The sequence below is a fragment of the Stenella coeruleoalba genome, assembly GCF_951394435.1.
Source record: "Stenella coeruleoalba genome assembly, chromosome: 13".
NCBI classification, from domain to species: domain Eukaryota; kingdom Metazoa; phylum Chordata; class Mammalia; order Artiodactyla; family Delphinidae; genus Stenella; species Stenella coeruleoalba.
The window spans coordinates 61072251-61085458 of NC_137159.1; the positions used below are offsets into that span (position 1 = coordinate 61072251).

A 13208-nucleotide genomic window follows, 5' to 3' on the forward strand; every position below is an offset into this window, starting at 1 on the left:
AATCGCCCATGAGGCTGCTCTCGACTTCTGTTCTCTGCATTGTGTTGCTTCCATGGGACTGGGGTCCTCCCATTCCCCAAAAGGAGAAGCTCCATGGCAGGGAGGGATATATATTTTTAATGAAAGCAAGAAATGAACATGAGTTGATACAGTTTTAAGCAGAATTGATGAGAAATATTTAGTAAAGAGTGATACTACAGAGTGGGCAGGTTAAGGGAAAAAGTTCTGAGAACTTGCTTTATTCTGTTGCTGTGGTGTATGGCAATCAAAACCAGAGGAGAAGTAGGTGATGACAGGGGCCTCTCTGGGCCTGGCTGACTCGCTGCGTCTGGAATCAGTGCCTCGGCTCGCTAGGGACCTCGCAAGCTTTTAGACCCTGTGTGCCTGGATGGTCAGGGCCTGCCGTCTCTTCCTGTTCAGCTGGCTTCCCCTGTCCTTTGCTGACCCCAAACTGTCTATGCTCAAGCATGCTCCTCGAGATGAAGGTTGGAAGAAGCAAATAAAATCAAGGAGCGGAGTTCAGAGATGCCACTAAAGCCTGGGCTAAAGCAAAAGAGAAGCAGAACTGCTCTATGGCTTGGCAAGTTCCCCACATAGGGCCAACCCTCTCTTTCCTATGTCTGGGCTTGCGATGTGAATTGCCGCCAGCAGGTGGCAGTGGTGCTCTTTAGGGCTTTCCGCCCACTGGCACCGATGCTGGAAATGTGGACGGACTCCCAGGCTCCACCCTGACCTATAAAATCAGATCTCAGTTTAGCAAGATCCCCAGGTGATTCCTATGCACATTAAAGTTTGAGAAGCACCCCTGAAGAGAGGTTATCCTTCAGATGTCAGCAGATTATAGTTCAATATGCCTTTTTAAATGAAAACCTTTTTTAAAAAAAATAACAATTACAATAAGGGCCACAGGGGATTTTCTTTTTAAATGAAGAAGCGTACATGTTTTGTAGCATCTATGTTAGTTCTTCCTAGACCATTTTTTCTCCTTATTCTTAAAATATTAATTTATTTTTGGCTGCGTTGGGTTTTCTTTGCTGCGCGTGGGCTTTCTCTTGTTGCGGCGAGCAGGGGCTACCCTTTGTTGTGGTGCGTGGGCTTCTCATTGTGGTGGCTTCCTTTGTTGCCCAGCACGGGCTCTAGGCACACGGGCTTGGTAGTTGTGGTGCACGGGCTTAGTTGCTCCACGGCCTGTGGGATCTTCCCAGAGCAGGGCTCGAACCCGTGTCCCTTGCACTGGCAGGCGGATTCTTAACCATTGTGCCACCAGGGAAGTCCCTCCCCTTATTTCTTACATCTTGAACTGTGTTTTAAGGAGGTTTTAAGGAGGTGAGGTGTTTCTCTGTTTCCTCTGTTCTCTTCACTCATTAGCCTGCTGGCTGTTATTGGGATCACCTTTGCTCCTCCTTCCCAAGAATGTTTTAATGACAATGGCTCCCGCTCAGGGCATGTGCTCACTGAGACCCTAGTGGCTTTCTCATACAGACATAAAAACATGCTGATGTGAAGATGACAACAGCAATACGAAAGGACAGTACTGGGTTATGAAATGTCCAGCATGAGCAATTTATTACGGTCACTGAGGTTGCAGCAGGAGGAAGAAAAGGTAAGACAGAGTGTCTACAGTCATCAATCTACCAATTTTCTTAATTGCTTTGGTTTTCTTCAACGTGATACAAGTTTATAGATTAATGCTTTTTGTTGGCCAGTATATTAGGCCAGTGTTTCTTAACCCTAGATATGTATCAGAGTTGCTTATGCAGCTTCAATAAATAAAGATGCCTGGGAATCACTCCAGGCGGTGCTTCTCAAGGGTTAGCATGCAAAGGAATTGCTTGATTCAGTAGACCCGGCTGGGGTGGGGTGGGGGGGTGGGAGTCTGAGATTTTGCCTTTCTAACAAGCTCCCAGGTGATACCAATGCTGCCGGTGCTCAGACCTCACTTTGAGTAGCAAGATCTAGGGAGAGACTGATACAGTAGGTATGAGACAGGAATTGGTATCTTTCATTTTTAAAAATGTCTTCAGGTGGGACTTCCCTGGTGGTCCAGTGGTTAAGACTTCGCTTTCCAATGCCGGGGTTGTGGGTTTCATCCCTGGTCGGGGAGCTAAGATCCCACATGCCTTGCGGCCAAAAAACCAAAACATAAAACAGTAGCAGTATTGCAACAAATTCAATAAAGACTTTAAAAATGGTCCACGCCCAAAAAAAAAAAAAAGTAAAAAAAAAAATGTCTTCAGGTGATTCTCACCCAGAGGTGAGTTGAGACTCACAGCCCATTGGTGGCTGACTTGCCGCAACTTTCTGGGAGAATTTGCAGGTGCTCTCCTTGGCTTGCAACACACAGCTCCCTCCTGGTTTTCCTCTTTTTCTCTGGTCCCTTCTTTCTGGTATCCTCAGGTGGCTTCTCTTCCACCGAGTTAGTCTTAAAGGTCTTCAGGTTTAAGTCGTCCGTTTCTTCTTACTCTATCCTGTCTCCCTAGGTCACATTTTCTGTTCTGACAGCTTTGGCTTTGAACTATGGCTCATCATTTTCCAACTCTAAATTTCTGGCTGGGCTGTCCTTTCAGAATGTCAGATCTGGGTAGTTAACTCTCTGCTAGACCAAACGTCTTGCAGAAGATGATAGATGTAAACACTCTCCTGCCCCAATGTGCTCGGTCCCCAGTGGTCCTCACGGCAGCACCACTTGCCCTAGTTGTCCAAATCATCTTTAACGGCTCCCTCTCTTGCACTTCTACCTCTAACCCTCTAGATTCTTCCTTCTCTATCTCTTGAATTTGCCCATTTCTCTCCATTTACGCTTCCCTCTCTGAGCTCTGCGTACCATCATCTCCACTGGACCACCGTCCTCGCTGGCAAGCGAGTCTCCTCCTTTCATCCTCCTTGTCGCCCCACCCCACCCCACTCTGTTGCCATAGCGATGTTGTAAACATCTGATCCTCTCCCCCTCTTGCACATAGATAGTGTAAATCCTTCAAAAGCTTCCCTTTCCCCTTAGAACAAAGTGACAGAAGAGAGGAGATAAATAGATCCAGGGTAGGAGAGAGGCGGGTTAGGGTGGGAGTGAGTGGGGAGAGGGGAGAGAGAGCAGATCAGATGTCAAAGCCACTATGGGTTTCTAGTTGTCAATTAACTTACTTGGATCTCCCTGGGATACTGGCTCCAAAGACTGTGTGCTTAATTCTTTTTTTGGAACAAATCCTGGAAAGAGCAGTAAAACTTTTGGTGACTTACAAGAACAGGAAGCATCTGGCCTCACCCCAGGGATGGGGACAGAATGGATATTCACACTCAGCTCAGGGGGCTTGGCTTACTAAGTGTGCTCTTCTCCATAACACCCGCATCTTAAGAGAGAAGAATGAATGCTTACCGACAGCCTACTAGAGACACAGTACTCCCCTGGGTGCTTACAGGCATTTGAAGTCAGGAGACTTGAGATTGGTCTCCTACTGCCCGTTAGGAGACAGCCATAGTCTCCTTATCTAAAAGCATTAAGCACTTTGCCAGTGTAAATTATCCCTCTGTAAAATTCTGAAAATCTTGAGGTCAGGGCGCGTGTCTCACTCATCACGTGAACCTTTCCTGTGGTCCTCAATCAACATTCAGTGACTGAGTTGATGAACAAAGATGAGTGAGACCGAGGACAGTCTAATGGGGGTTGGGTGTAGACTGGAGGGGAAGAGATGAGATACAAGCAACTCAAATGAGAGGGTCTATAATGCTTCCCTTCCCCTCCAGCAGTCTGAGACCAGAGTACAGATGCAAAAGGGTTTAGGGCTTTGAGAGGGGGTGTATGTGAGTTGAATTTCAGCCTCAGGGGTCTTCTTTAGCGCTGTTTACCTGGGAGCCAAGTTCACAAATATATCATATAAGGAAATAAAGACAATAAATACGAGTCTTTTTAGGCTTGGTAAGGCCAATGAGTTTCTTGGGCAGAGTGAAACTTGCAGCACCAACCAGAAGTGAGTCTCCCCGTTTCTGGGATGCTGGGTAGCGCCCACTGAGAGTCCCCCCCCCAGTGGAGGAAGGTGCTAAGGGCTCTGCTCGCTCCTGGCTGGGGTGAGCTTTCTCCTGGCTTGTTAGTTTTTCCAGTTTGCAAAGCACATGACTTCATCTTCCCATTAAAGGTCAGCTTGCTCATCCCACTTCCTCACATCATTTAAAAAATTCACGAATGGCATTTCTCATCCAGGAGCTCTGGGAGGGGAAGAAATACATGTCCAGAGGCCAGAGTCCTTTCCTCCATCTCCCCCCAACCCCAACCCACCAGCAAAATCTGCCCTTGAACCAAGAGTCAGAAGGCCGCATTTGGTGTTGGAGTTTCAAACACTTAACGCAGTAAACAGGGAACAACATTCATTCATGTGAAGGGAAAACCCGAATCCCACTTGCAAAGAAGGAAGAAGAAACAGAAGGAAGTCAAAGTGTGCTCCCAGACGGAGTGAGGGTTTAACCCATTTTGGGGGCCTGGAACTCACTCCCTTCTGCTTTTTTGTCTTCACATTTCCTTCCCTCTTAGTGATCCAGTCTTGTCCCTCACCCAGGCCTCCCTGTAGGAGCTTCAGTGGGCCCTTCGCATGGTCACCAGACCCTAATGTCGGAGGTGACACTGTTGGAAAGCCTTCTCTAGCTGAGCTTAGTCTCTGTGCCACCTGCTGTACGAATCTTGATCTAGTCACGGCCAGGAGGAGGGGCTGCATAATTACCTGCATCTAGAAGCACCGATCCAGGTTTCCACAATTCAGGTTCCCCTGCTTTTCAAAATTAAAAAGAAACAAACTCATTACTTAGATGAAACCGGCAGAAGCTCTCAAGGGAACTGCCAGGATGATAATGTTTTCTAACTGTGGCAGAAAGTTCAGTAAAGAAGCAGGAGACCAGACTTTGGGATGAAGCAACCTGAAATCTGTGGGATTTTCTCATTTAAAGCTCTTAAAGCCAAAGACGAAAACATCTTCACTCTTTTCTTCCTTTCCCTATGCACCAAGAATCACGGAATAATAGGAATCCTGGAATTCAAGGGGACCTAAAAGCTCATTCAATTTGAACCAACCTCCTAATCTGCTTCAATAACATCTCTACCTAAGCGAGTGGCTGGCTGGTGCTTGGATCCCTCCAGAGACAGGGAACTCATTACATTCGCAACTGAAGTAGTGCATTTCTTCTTGGACTATTGAGACTTTGAGAAGACTTTTCATTGTATCAATATGAAATCTTTATCCATCCATCCATCCTTCCATCCACCCATCTACCCGTCACACTCAATAAGCACCCAGAATATGCCCAGCATCATTCTGGGTACGTTGGCCTTACCCATCTGTTTGTGTTTCTTTCCTTGGAACCACACAGAACAAATCTGGCCCCTTCAGGGAGCAGGCAGTACACTCATTTCCTGAGGCTCTGCTTCTCATGGTGTGCCTCAAGCAGAATAGAGCAAAGTGGCACCTGGCATCCTATCTGTCTAATGCCCTTCACCACGAACCTGTGCTGATGAAGTGGCAGCGGTGGTCGGGAAGGGGAGATTCTTACCCAATCCCCCTGATCTCTTTTGGAGAATTATGGCTGGGAGGGGCTCAGAGGCAGCACAAACATATTAGGAAGCCTCGTAAGGACACCCTAATGGCTGTTTCTCTCCCTCTCCCATTCCCTCCCCTCTCCCCTTGCCTTTAGCTCTCAAGGCTGAGAGCATAACAAACTGTTTCATTTCTTAAAGGCCATCAGCTTTCCAGCACACTGCAATTATTAACATACTCAAGTGAAGTGATATTTTCCTTTGCATGATTAAAAGATGCCAGGCTATTTTGAAAGATAGTCTGTGTTCTTGCAGGTTCTGGGTTAATGGTGAGAACTGAGTTTAATTTGGCTCAGCCGTTCACCAGGTGTAGGACCTTGCGCAAGTCACATGCCCTCGAGGAACCTCAGTTCCTTTTTGAGTAACATTAGCAGTTTGGGTGGGATGATCTCCAAACTCAAAATATTTATGACGTATATGTTTAAACATTCAGCTTCTTTAACCTCATTACTCTATCGCCACCTACTGGTAAAAATATGCGCTTTGCCCTTTTCCTTAAAAAAAGGTGCTGGTGACGTCTCAGTTTTTGCCCCAGGCTTTCAGCACCCTTGGACGTGAGGAAAGATTAGAATGCTGGAGGCTCTATTACTTTGGCAGGAGATAAACAGTTCTCTGACATGAGGGATTTTCAAGGCTCTTACTCCTGTCCTGGAGGGCTGTCCTTCTGTCCATGACACTTTCATTTGTTTGGGACAAGTTTGAACCAAATCTCTTTCATCCAAAAGCCAAAGGCTGAAAAAATATTTGAACAGCTCAGACTTGGTGTTTTGGGATTTGGTAGTAATGAGAAGTAGATTTGTGAGAACATTTGTGTTCTGGTGTTGAGGTCTGAGGGCGTGGTGTGGGGAAAGCAAGTCAGAAGACCCGTCCTGAGTCTACCAAAACACTAGCTGGGGGTCTGGGGGGCTAGCCTACCTTCTCTGATCTCCAGTTTTCTCCTGCGTAAAGCCGAGCTCATAAGGACTTCTCCTGCCCTGCCTCACATGAAGGTAAATGTGTATAAAATCACTCTGAAAAGTGTAAAAGGTGCTCGTAAAAAAAACAGCTAATTATTTCTGTGATAATCCTGGCTCAGTCATCTTCTAGGTACAGTCAGTGTCTAAGAGAGGTATTGATTTTGAACACGCACTGACCAAGCTCCTTCTGAGCATTAAGTCACAATAACCCTGTGGGTCAGGTACAGCTGTGATCCCACTTTACAGGTGAGGAAACCGACACACAGGGAGTGGCAGAGCAGAACGTGAAGCCCAGGCAGGCAGGCTCCACCTGCACGTTTATCACACGGGAGGCGCCATGGTCGCTTCAGCATCTCAGGGTACTGGGTGAGGCCACGGAAAAGCTAGGCCTGGAACTACACCTGTAACGCCCACGAAGCGTGAGGGCCCAGAACATTCCTGTTTTAAGATCCGTGATGACCTCTGCACTGGTTACAGCTCCTTCTATTCCCTGCACATCTGGAAGTCACCAGCCCGGGACCCAAGCGGGAGCCCCCTATAAGGGAGGCCCTTAGGGCTCTCAAATTTTATGGGGCAGGAGCACAGGTGACCCTTTAGCCCCCCGGCTTCTCCCGGGTGACTCTCAGTGCAGTTTTTAGGAGGAGGTGGTCGTCTGAGAGACAGCAGCCTCTGGAGCCGGGGGACTCTGCACACCTCCCTTCCGGGGCCTGGCTTCATGCCCCGAGGGCCGCACATTTCCCTTGGAGAACTTTCTCTGGCTGCCGTGAAATGGGGGCACTCGGAGAGCAGCTGCAGCTGTGCCAAAGGAGCCTTGTGCCTGCGGCCCGATGCACAAGGGCTGTCAGAGAAGGCCGAGGACAGTCAGAGGTCCTGGGCGCGGGCTGTCACGCCGGCGATGCGTCAGCAGTCCCGGGTCTACAGGTGGGTTCCTTCCAAAGCTCCGTGTGGAATATTTGTTTGGCAGCCTCTTCTCATGGAAACAACATCAACTCCGCTGTTAGGTTTCCAGGCCAGTGAAGCTTATCTGATCAAACAGAGCTCATGGGACCGTGAAACCAGGCAGCAGCAGGATGGTTCCAAGGAAAAGTCCCCGAGTTTAGCTTCAGTCACTCTAGTCCCGTCTCAGAGGGTCCCGGCAGGAGGGGCGGGGGTCTGCCTATGGGGGCCGGAGGAGGCCCCAGAATTCTAGAATCTGAAAATATCTGAGTCATCTTTGTAGTTCTAACAGCATAGTGTTTGACATATAGTACGCTCAGTAAATTTTTTTTAAATTAAAGAACAGTTCCCCTGCAGTGGAAGTGGTGGCTTAAATCGGGGACGTGTCAAGTTACACCCGTGGGCAGAAAGCATAGTGGGAGGAGGAAGCAGGAATCACTCGGGGTCATAAGTTCAGTGTCCCGTGGAGGAGAGGATGAAATATTGAGGCTGACGACAACATCACTAGGTCCATACATAGCTGCCTGGGTCTGTTAATGGTTTGCCCTAAACACAGATGGGATATTTAATGGGGCTCATGAAATTCTGTCCCATGGGATGTAATTTTATCAGTGACTGGAAGGGAGATAGGTGGCATGTTAATCAATTTGGTGGATGACAGAGAAGTTGGAAGATTGTGAGTATATTCAATGACAGAATTAAGATTCAAGAAGACTACAGGATTGGGGTGACCTGCTTCTGTAGAAATACCTGAGAAAAGACCCTGGGAACTTGAGTGATTGCCAGTTCAGTAGGAGATGAGCTGCTGATGAGACAGAACCTCCCCCCCACAAGGAACTTGGGATGTTTTCATGGAACCAGAGTGTTTAGGGCGAGAGGCAATTCCCCGGGCACAGCCCTTGAGGCATCGTGTCCTGCTCTGTGTGCTCTGTTCCCACTCACTGACAGACTGTGGTTTAGCTCGAGGGTGTGATGCTGAGTCACGTAAGGACCTGTTGGAGGGATGAGAGAAATTTATCCCAGAAAAGATGAGACATAACGGAGGACATGAAGGCTACTTTCATATATCTGAAAGGCTCGCAAATTTATGCCCTTAAAAATATTGAAGACCCCCAAAGAGCCTCTGTTTGTGTTGGCGACATCTACTGATTTTTCTCATATTAGAAATTAAAGGGCTTCCCTGGTGGCACAGTGGTTAAGAATCCGCCTGCCAATGCAGGGGACACGGGTTCGAGCCCTGGTCCGGGAAGATCCCACATGCCGCGGAGCAACTAAGCCCGTGTGCCACAACTACTGAACCTGCGCTCCTGAGCCTGTAAGCCACAACTACTGAAGCCCGTGTGCCACAACTACTGAAGCCTGCATGCCTAGAGCCTGTGCTCCACAACAATAGAAGCCACTGCAATGAGAAGCCCTCGCACTGCAACAAAGAATAGCCCCCGCTCGCTGCAACTAGAGAAAGCCCGCACACAGCAATGGAAGACCCAACGCAGCCAATTAAACTAATTAATTAATTAATTAATTAATTAAATCTTAAAAAAAATTAAAACTGTGCATCCTCTCATCTGAAACAGAGTATTAACTATCCATCTATTTTACTATTTATTCACTTAAAAATAACAATAGACCTATCTATTCTAACATTTTTTATGAAAAATGCTTTCTGAAACAAAAGCATTCAGTGAGAAGAGTGGCACATTTCTTCAGTGTCTGACATAATAGAAGGCAGCTAGAATCTGATGTCAGTTCCTGCAGTCAATCTGTGGTGAAATCTCGTTTTTGTTGAAGGGTATGAAGAAAATCTGGCCTCACACAGTTCTGTACACAGAGAAGTGAGGGCCTCACAGAAGGCCTGAAAGCAGGTCCCCAGACCACACTTTGAGAAGTAGTAGTTTAGAAAAATTAGGAGCAGCAGGCTTAAGTTCTAGATAGTATGTCTAACAATGGGACTGAGAAGTTATCCTACACAGAGCAAAGGTCTCTGTCACGCCATAAGGGATGCATTTGTTTGGTGGGAAATTAGATCAGAGGCCCTTTATACAATTCTTTCCAATTCTACGATCTGCTGATCTTCTAGCTGAGGAATTGGGTGACTTGTCTGAAATGCATGATTATGTGGGAAGTGAGAGCCCGTCGAAGAGTAGCTAAGACCCCGCCTGCGAGTTCTCCCCCGCCTGCGGGAGCAAGTGTGGGGCTTCGCCACTGTCCAGGCCTGTGTGGCGTGGGGGAGGAGGGGCCCCAAGGTAGGGGCACGCGGGGGTCCGCGGGAGGGTCTGAGGTACTCAAAGCAAAGCTGCAGGGGTGACGGTGGAGGGGGAGGAGCCACAGAAAGGGGCAGGATTTGAGGGTGAGAAAAGCTGGGAGCATCTGTGCGGTCAATGAGATAGAGCTTTCGTTAATTTTCGTTAATTACTGTGCGGTCAATGAGATAGAGCGTGAAGAGAACGGAGGAGAAAGGGAGGCTCAGAGCTACAGACCCAGGGGGAAGGTTATGAAGGGTTATAAAAAGGGAGTAGGACCAGGGCTTCCCTGGTGGCGCAGTGGTTGAGAGTTCGCCTGCCGATGCAGGGAACACGGGTTCGTGCCCCGGTCTGGGAAGATCCCACGTGCCGCGGAGCGGCTGGGCCCGTGAGCCGTGGCCGCTGAGCCTGCGCGTCCGGAGCCTGTGCTCCGCAACGGGAGAGGCCACAACAGTGAGAGGCCCGCGTACCGCAAAAAAAAAAAAAAAAAGGGAGTGGGATCAAATGCTCAAAACAGCTTTGGGTTGCTGGGCAGGAAAGAACATGAGCTGGAGGTCAAAGAAGCGCCTTGTTGCCATCATCCCCCAAGCCGAGTCTGACTGGCGACGTGTGTCTGGGTCTTGCTCTATGTCCCAGAGGTGGGTTCTGGGATGGCACGGGGGGTGCCTCTCCAGCCGACCCAAACCCCTGACAGCCCTTGGGTGTCTGGACTGGCAGGGACGTACTCTCACCACACTGAGAACGGACAGAGCAAACAGATGCTTATTAGAGTTAAGACAACTTGGCATGACCTGGAGGTGAGCGGCAGAGGCCAGCAGGTGCGGGGAGAAGGTGTTTATTAAGTGCCGCAGAGCAGGGCCGGCAAGCAGTGGGCAGCCTCGCCAGGTTTCTGGAAAGCAGCTCGGGAGAATACTGCCCTCGGATCCCCGGGGGGATTACACAGGGTCAGTTGATTCACATGGAACCAGCAGTCTGCTTTCTCTTGTTTTGCCCCCTGATGAAAGTGCCTTGGAAGTCAGCCGAGCTTTCTGTGCTTGGCTCTACTTTTGGGGGTTTCAGAGGACGCACAAATCCTGGCCAAGGGCACTAGAGGAAGCAGTGCCCCGGGCTTGGCTGCCTGAACTGTCCCACGGGCCTGTTAGGGTCTAAAATGGCCTTGGAGTCCTTGGCCTGCCCAGCGATCTGATCCTTAAGCCCTTTGTCCTGAACAGCGGCATGTACGTTGCCAGCGGTGCAACTGTGAAGCCATTGAAGCTCTTAGCCCTGTCCAGGGGACCCGGTGGAGCCGCTCCTCCCATCTGGAATCAAAACAAAACAGAACCCACAGTCTCTAGGACTCTTCGAACTCCTGGAGGACAGACAGGTATCCCCCAGCAAGAGAAAGGCCTGGACTCTTCTTGTTCCTAGTGCCCCAAGGCTACAAAGGAAATTGTCTCTCAAGTCTGTCAACTCATGGCCCAGGCCCCAAGCAGAGTTTGTGGAAAGCCTCTAACCGGGTGAGATTTTTCTTTCTCATCTCTGCAGGCCTCAACAGCATCTCAGAGAAGAGAACTTGTTTCTTCTCTCTGCATTCCCAGTTCTTGGGCCAAACCTTGAAGAGATGCACACCGAAGTGCAGAAAGGGGAGCCAGGGAGTGTCGTAATTCATAGGAGAATTCCTGGAGAGAGAACGTATTTCTGTTCCCCATATCACAGAACTACTCAGGCAAAATTGGCTCTGCCCTTTCCTGGGAAATGATAAAAATTTCTCTCTTTCTTTGACCCTTGTTCCTCAAGTATAAACCCGAGAGAGTATCCCTTTTCAGGTTTGTAAGAGCCTAGTTACTGAATCCTTAGGAATTTCTATCACAACCTCCACAAAATTGCCTTTGGGGAATGGCGATTGTGAAAGCTTTGCTTATTTAACGGCTTCCTTACTTTCCTTACAAGTTGGGCCCTTGAGCAGTATCTTTTGTTGGCATATCTGGTTTAATGCTTTCTGTCCAAATCTGAGTCAAATGACAAGGATTTGGAAAGACAAACCCCATGTAAACAAGCTTAACTTTCGTCAGTAGCTAGAAAGGTGAGTTCAGGTTCTTACCTGGATTAGTTCAGGGGCTATTTTGGCTGTTAGTGTAGGTGGTGGTGGACCAGAAATCTGTAATAACATTGGACTGGTCAGAGCATGAATTTTAATCTAACTGTTCTCATTCTTTCCTTGTTCCGTCCTAGCAAGACATTACCAAGGTCAGAACCAAGGTAAAGTTTGTCCTTGGGTGGTCTGAACCTGCCCTGGAGGAGGCATTGAAATGAAAAAAAAAAAGGATTTAACTCAAAACACTAACTGAAAATTCCAGGTAACAGTAACCCTTGTACTTCACAACTGTCCAAGTAAGCATCTTTTACTAAAGTGCTATATTTCTTTATACTTCATTATTCTTACAATAATTCAGCTGTGCCACTCCTGAGGGGGTTAAAGTAATCCTTCAATAGAAATGTCACTTAACATTTAGCAATTTGCTTAAACTGCATTAACATGGTATTGATGCAAATAGCATTAGCTTTCAGTCATTTTTAAGGGTACACAATGGGTTATCCTTAATTACTCTGTGGGAGAATCAAATACACTTCAGCATTCATTATTCACTGGGCAATTTTTCTGCAGCAAGGCTTTAAAAGGGAGAAGGGAGATGGGAGATTCTGTAAAGAGAGATGCAAAGTCCATTTTCGGGGAAAGGGGACCACATAAAAAGCAGCTGAGGGAAAGAACCAAGTTTCATGGAAGGGAAGAGATAAGAGGTCATGGGAAAATATCAGTTTTTCTTAGAATCAAATCTATCTGCCATAACTTTCATTCCCTGTGTCTTCATTCCAGTTATTTGGACACAAACTCAAAATAGCTCTGTTTTCTAATTCTAAAGCGAACACGGGCTGACTGTCAAAATATACACTGTGGGTAGTAAGGAATCATCTGCAATCCCTCTATACAGCAGTGGCTGGTTTACAGTTTTGGTATACAGTGTTCTATCCCTTTTTCCATGCACATGTTCTCATGTGCAAAAACATAATTCTAAAACGTGAGAGTGGTACCCATCCTGTTTCGTAGCCTGCTTCTTTGACTTAACAACCTGTCACAGACCAATCTTCTGTCAGTAAGTGCACATATTTTAATAGCTGTATAGTAATTTCTTTAACTGTTCTGACAATGGACGATTAAACCGTCTCCATCTGTTTTTCTATCGTGAACAACATCTGTGTCCAGGCTTCTTTTGACTTTGGCTGATAATTACCTTAGGACATATTCCTGTAAGTGCAAAGGCTGGTTTTGAATGAACAGATGGATCAGGTTTTGCTTGCACGCCCTATCTACAATCACTTCTAGAATCTTTTTTTGTTTTCTTTTGCGGTACGCGGGCCTCTCACTGTTGTGGCCTCTCCCGTTGCGGAGCACAGGCTCCGGACGCGCAGGCTCAGCGGCCACGGCTCACGGGCCCAGCCGCTCCGCGGCATGTGGGATCCTCCCGG

General features: G+C 47.8%; 1 protein-coding gene across 5 annotated transcripts in view; it reads right to left on the bottom strand.

Annotated features, from left to right (window-relative positions):
• VIT (vitrin) overlaps positions 1-13208 on the bottom strand; it is a 126122-nt gene that overhangs the window by 30502 nt on the left and 82412 nt on the right. For 3 of the 5 annotated variants that reach the window (XM_079940403.1, XM_079940405.1, XM_079940406.1), the window contains 2 exons: positions 4707-4754; positions 3139-3201 (listed from right to left, as the gene is read on the bottom strand). In XM_079940403.1, coding sequence (XP_079796529.1) covers positions 3139-3201; positions 4707-4754 — 111 coding nt within the window. The remainder of the gene's footprint in view (positions 1-3138; positions 3202-4706; positions 4755-13208) is intronic. The other 2 variants (XM_079940404.1, XM_079940407.1) reach the window with 1 other exon arrangement.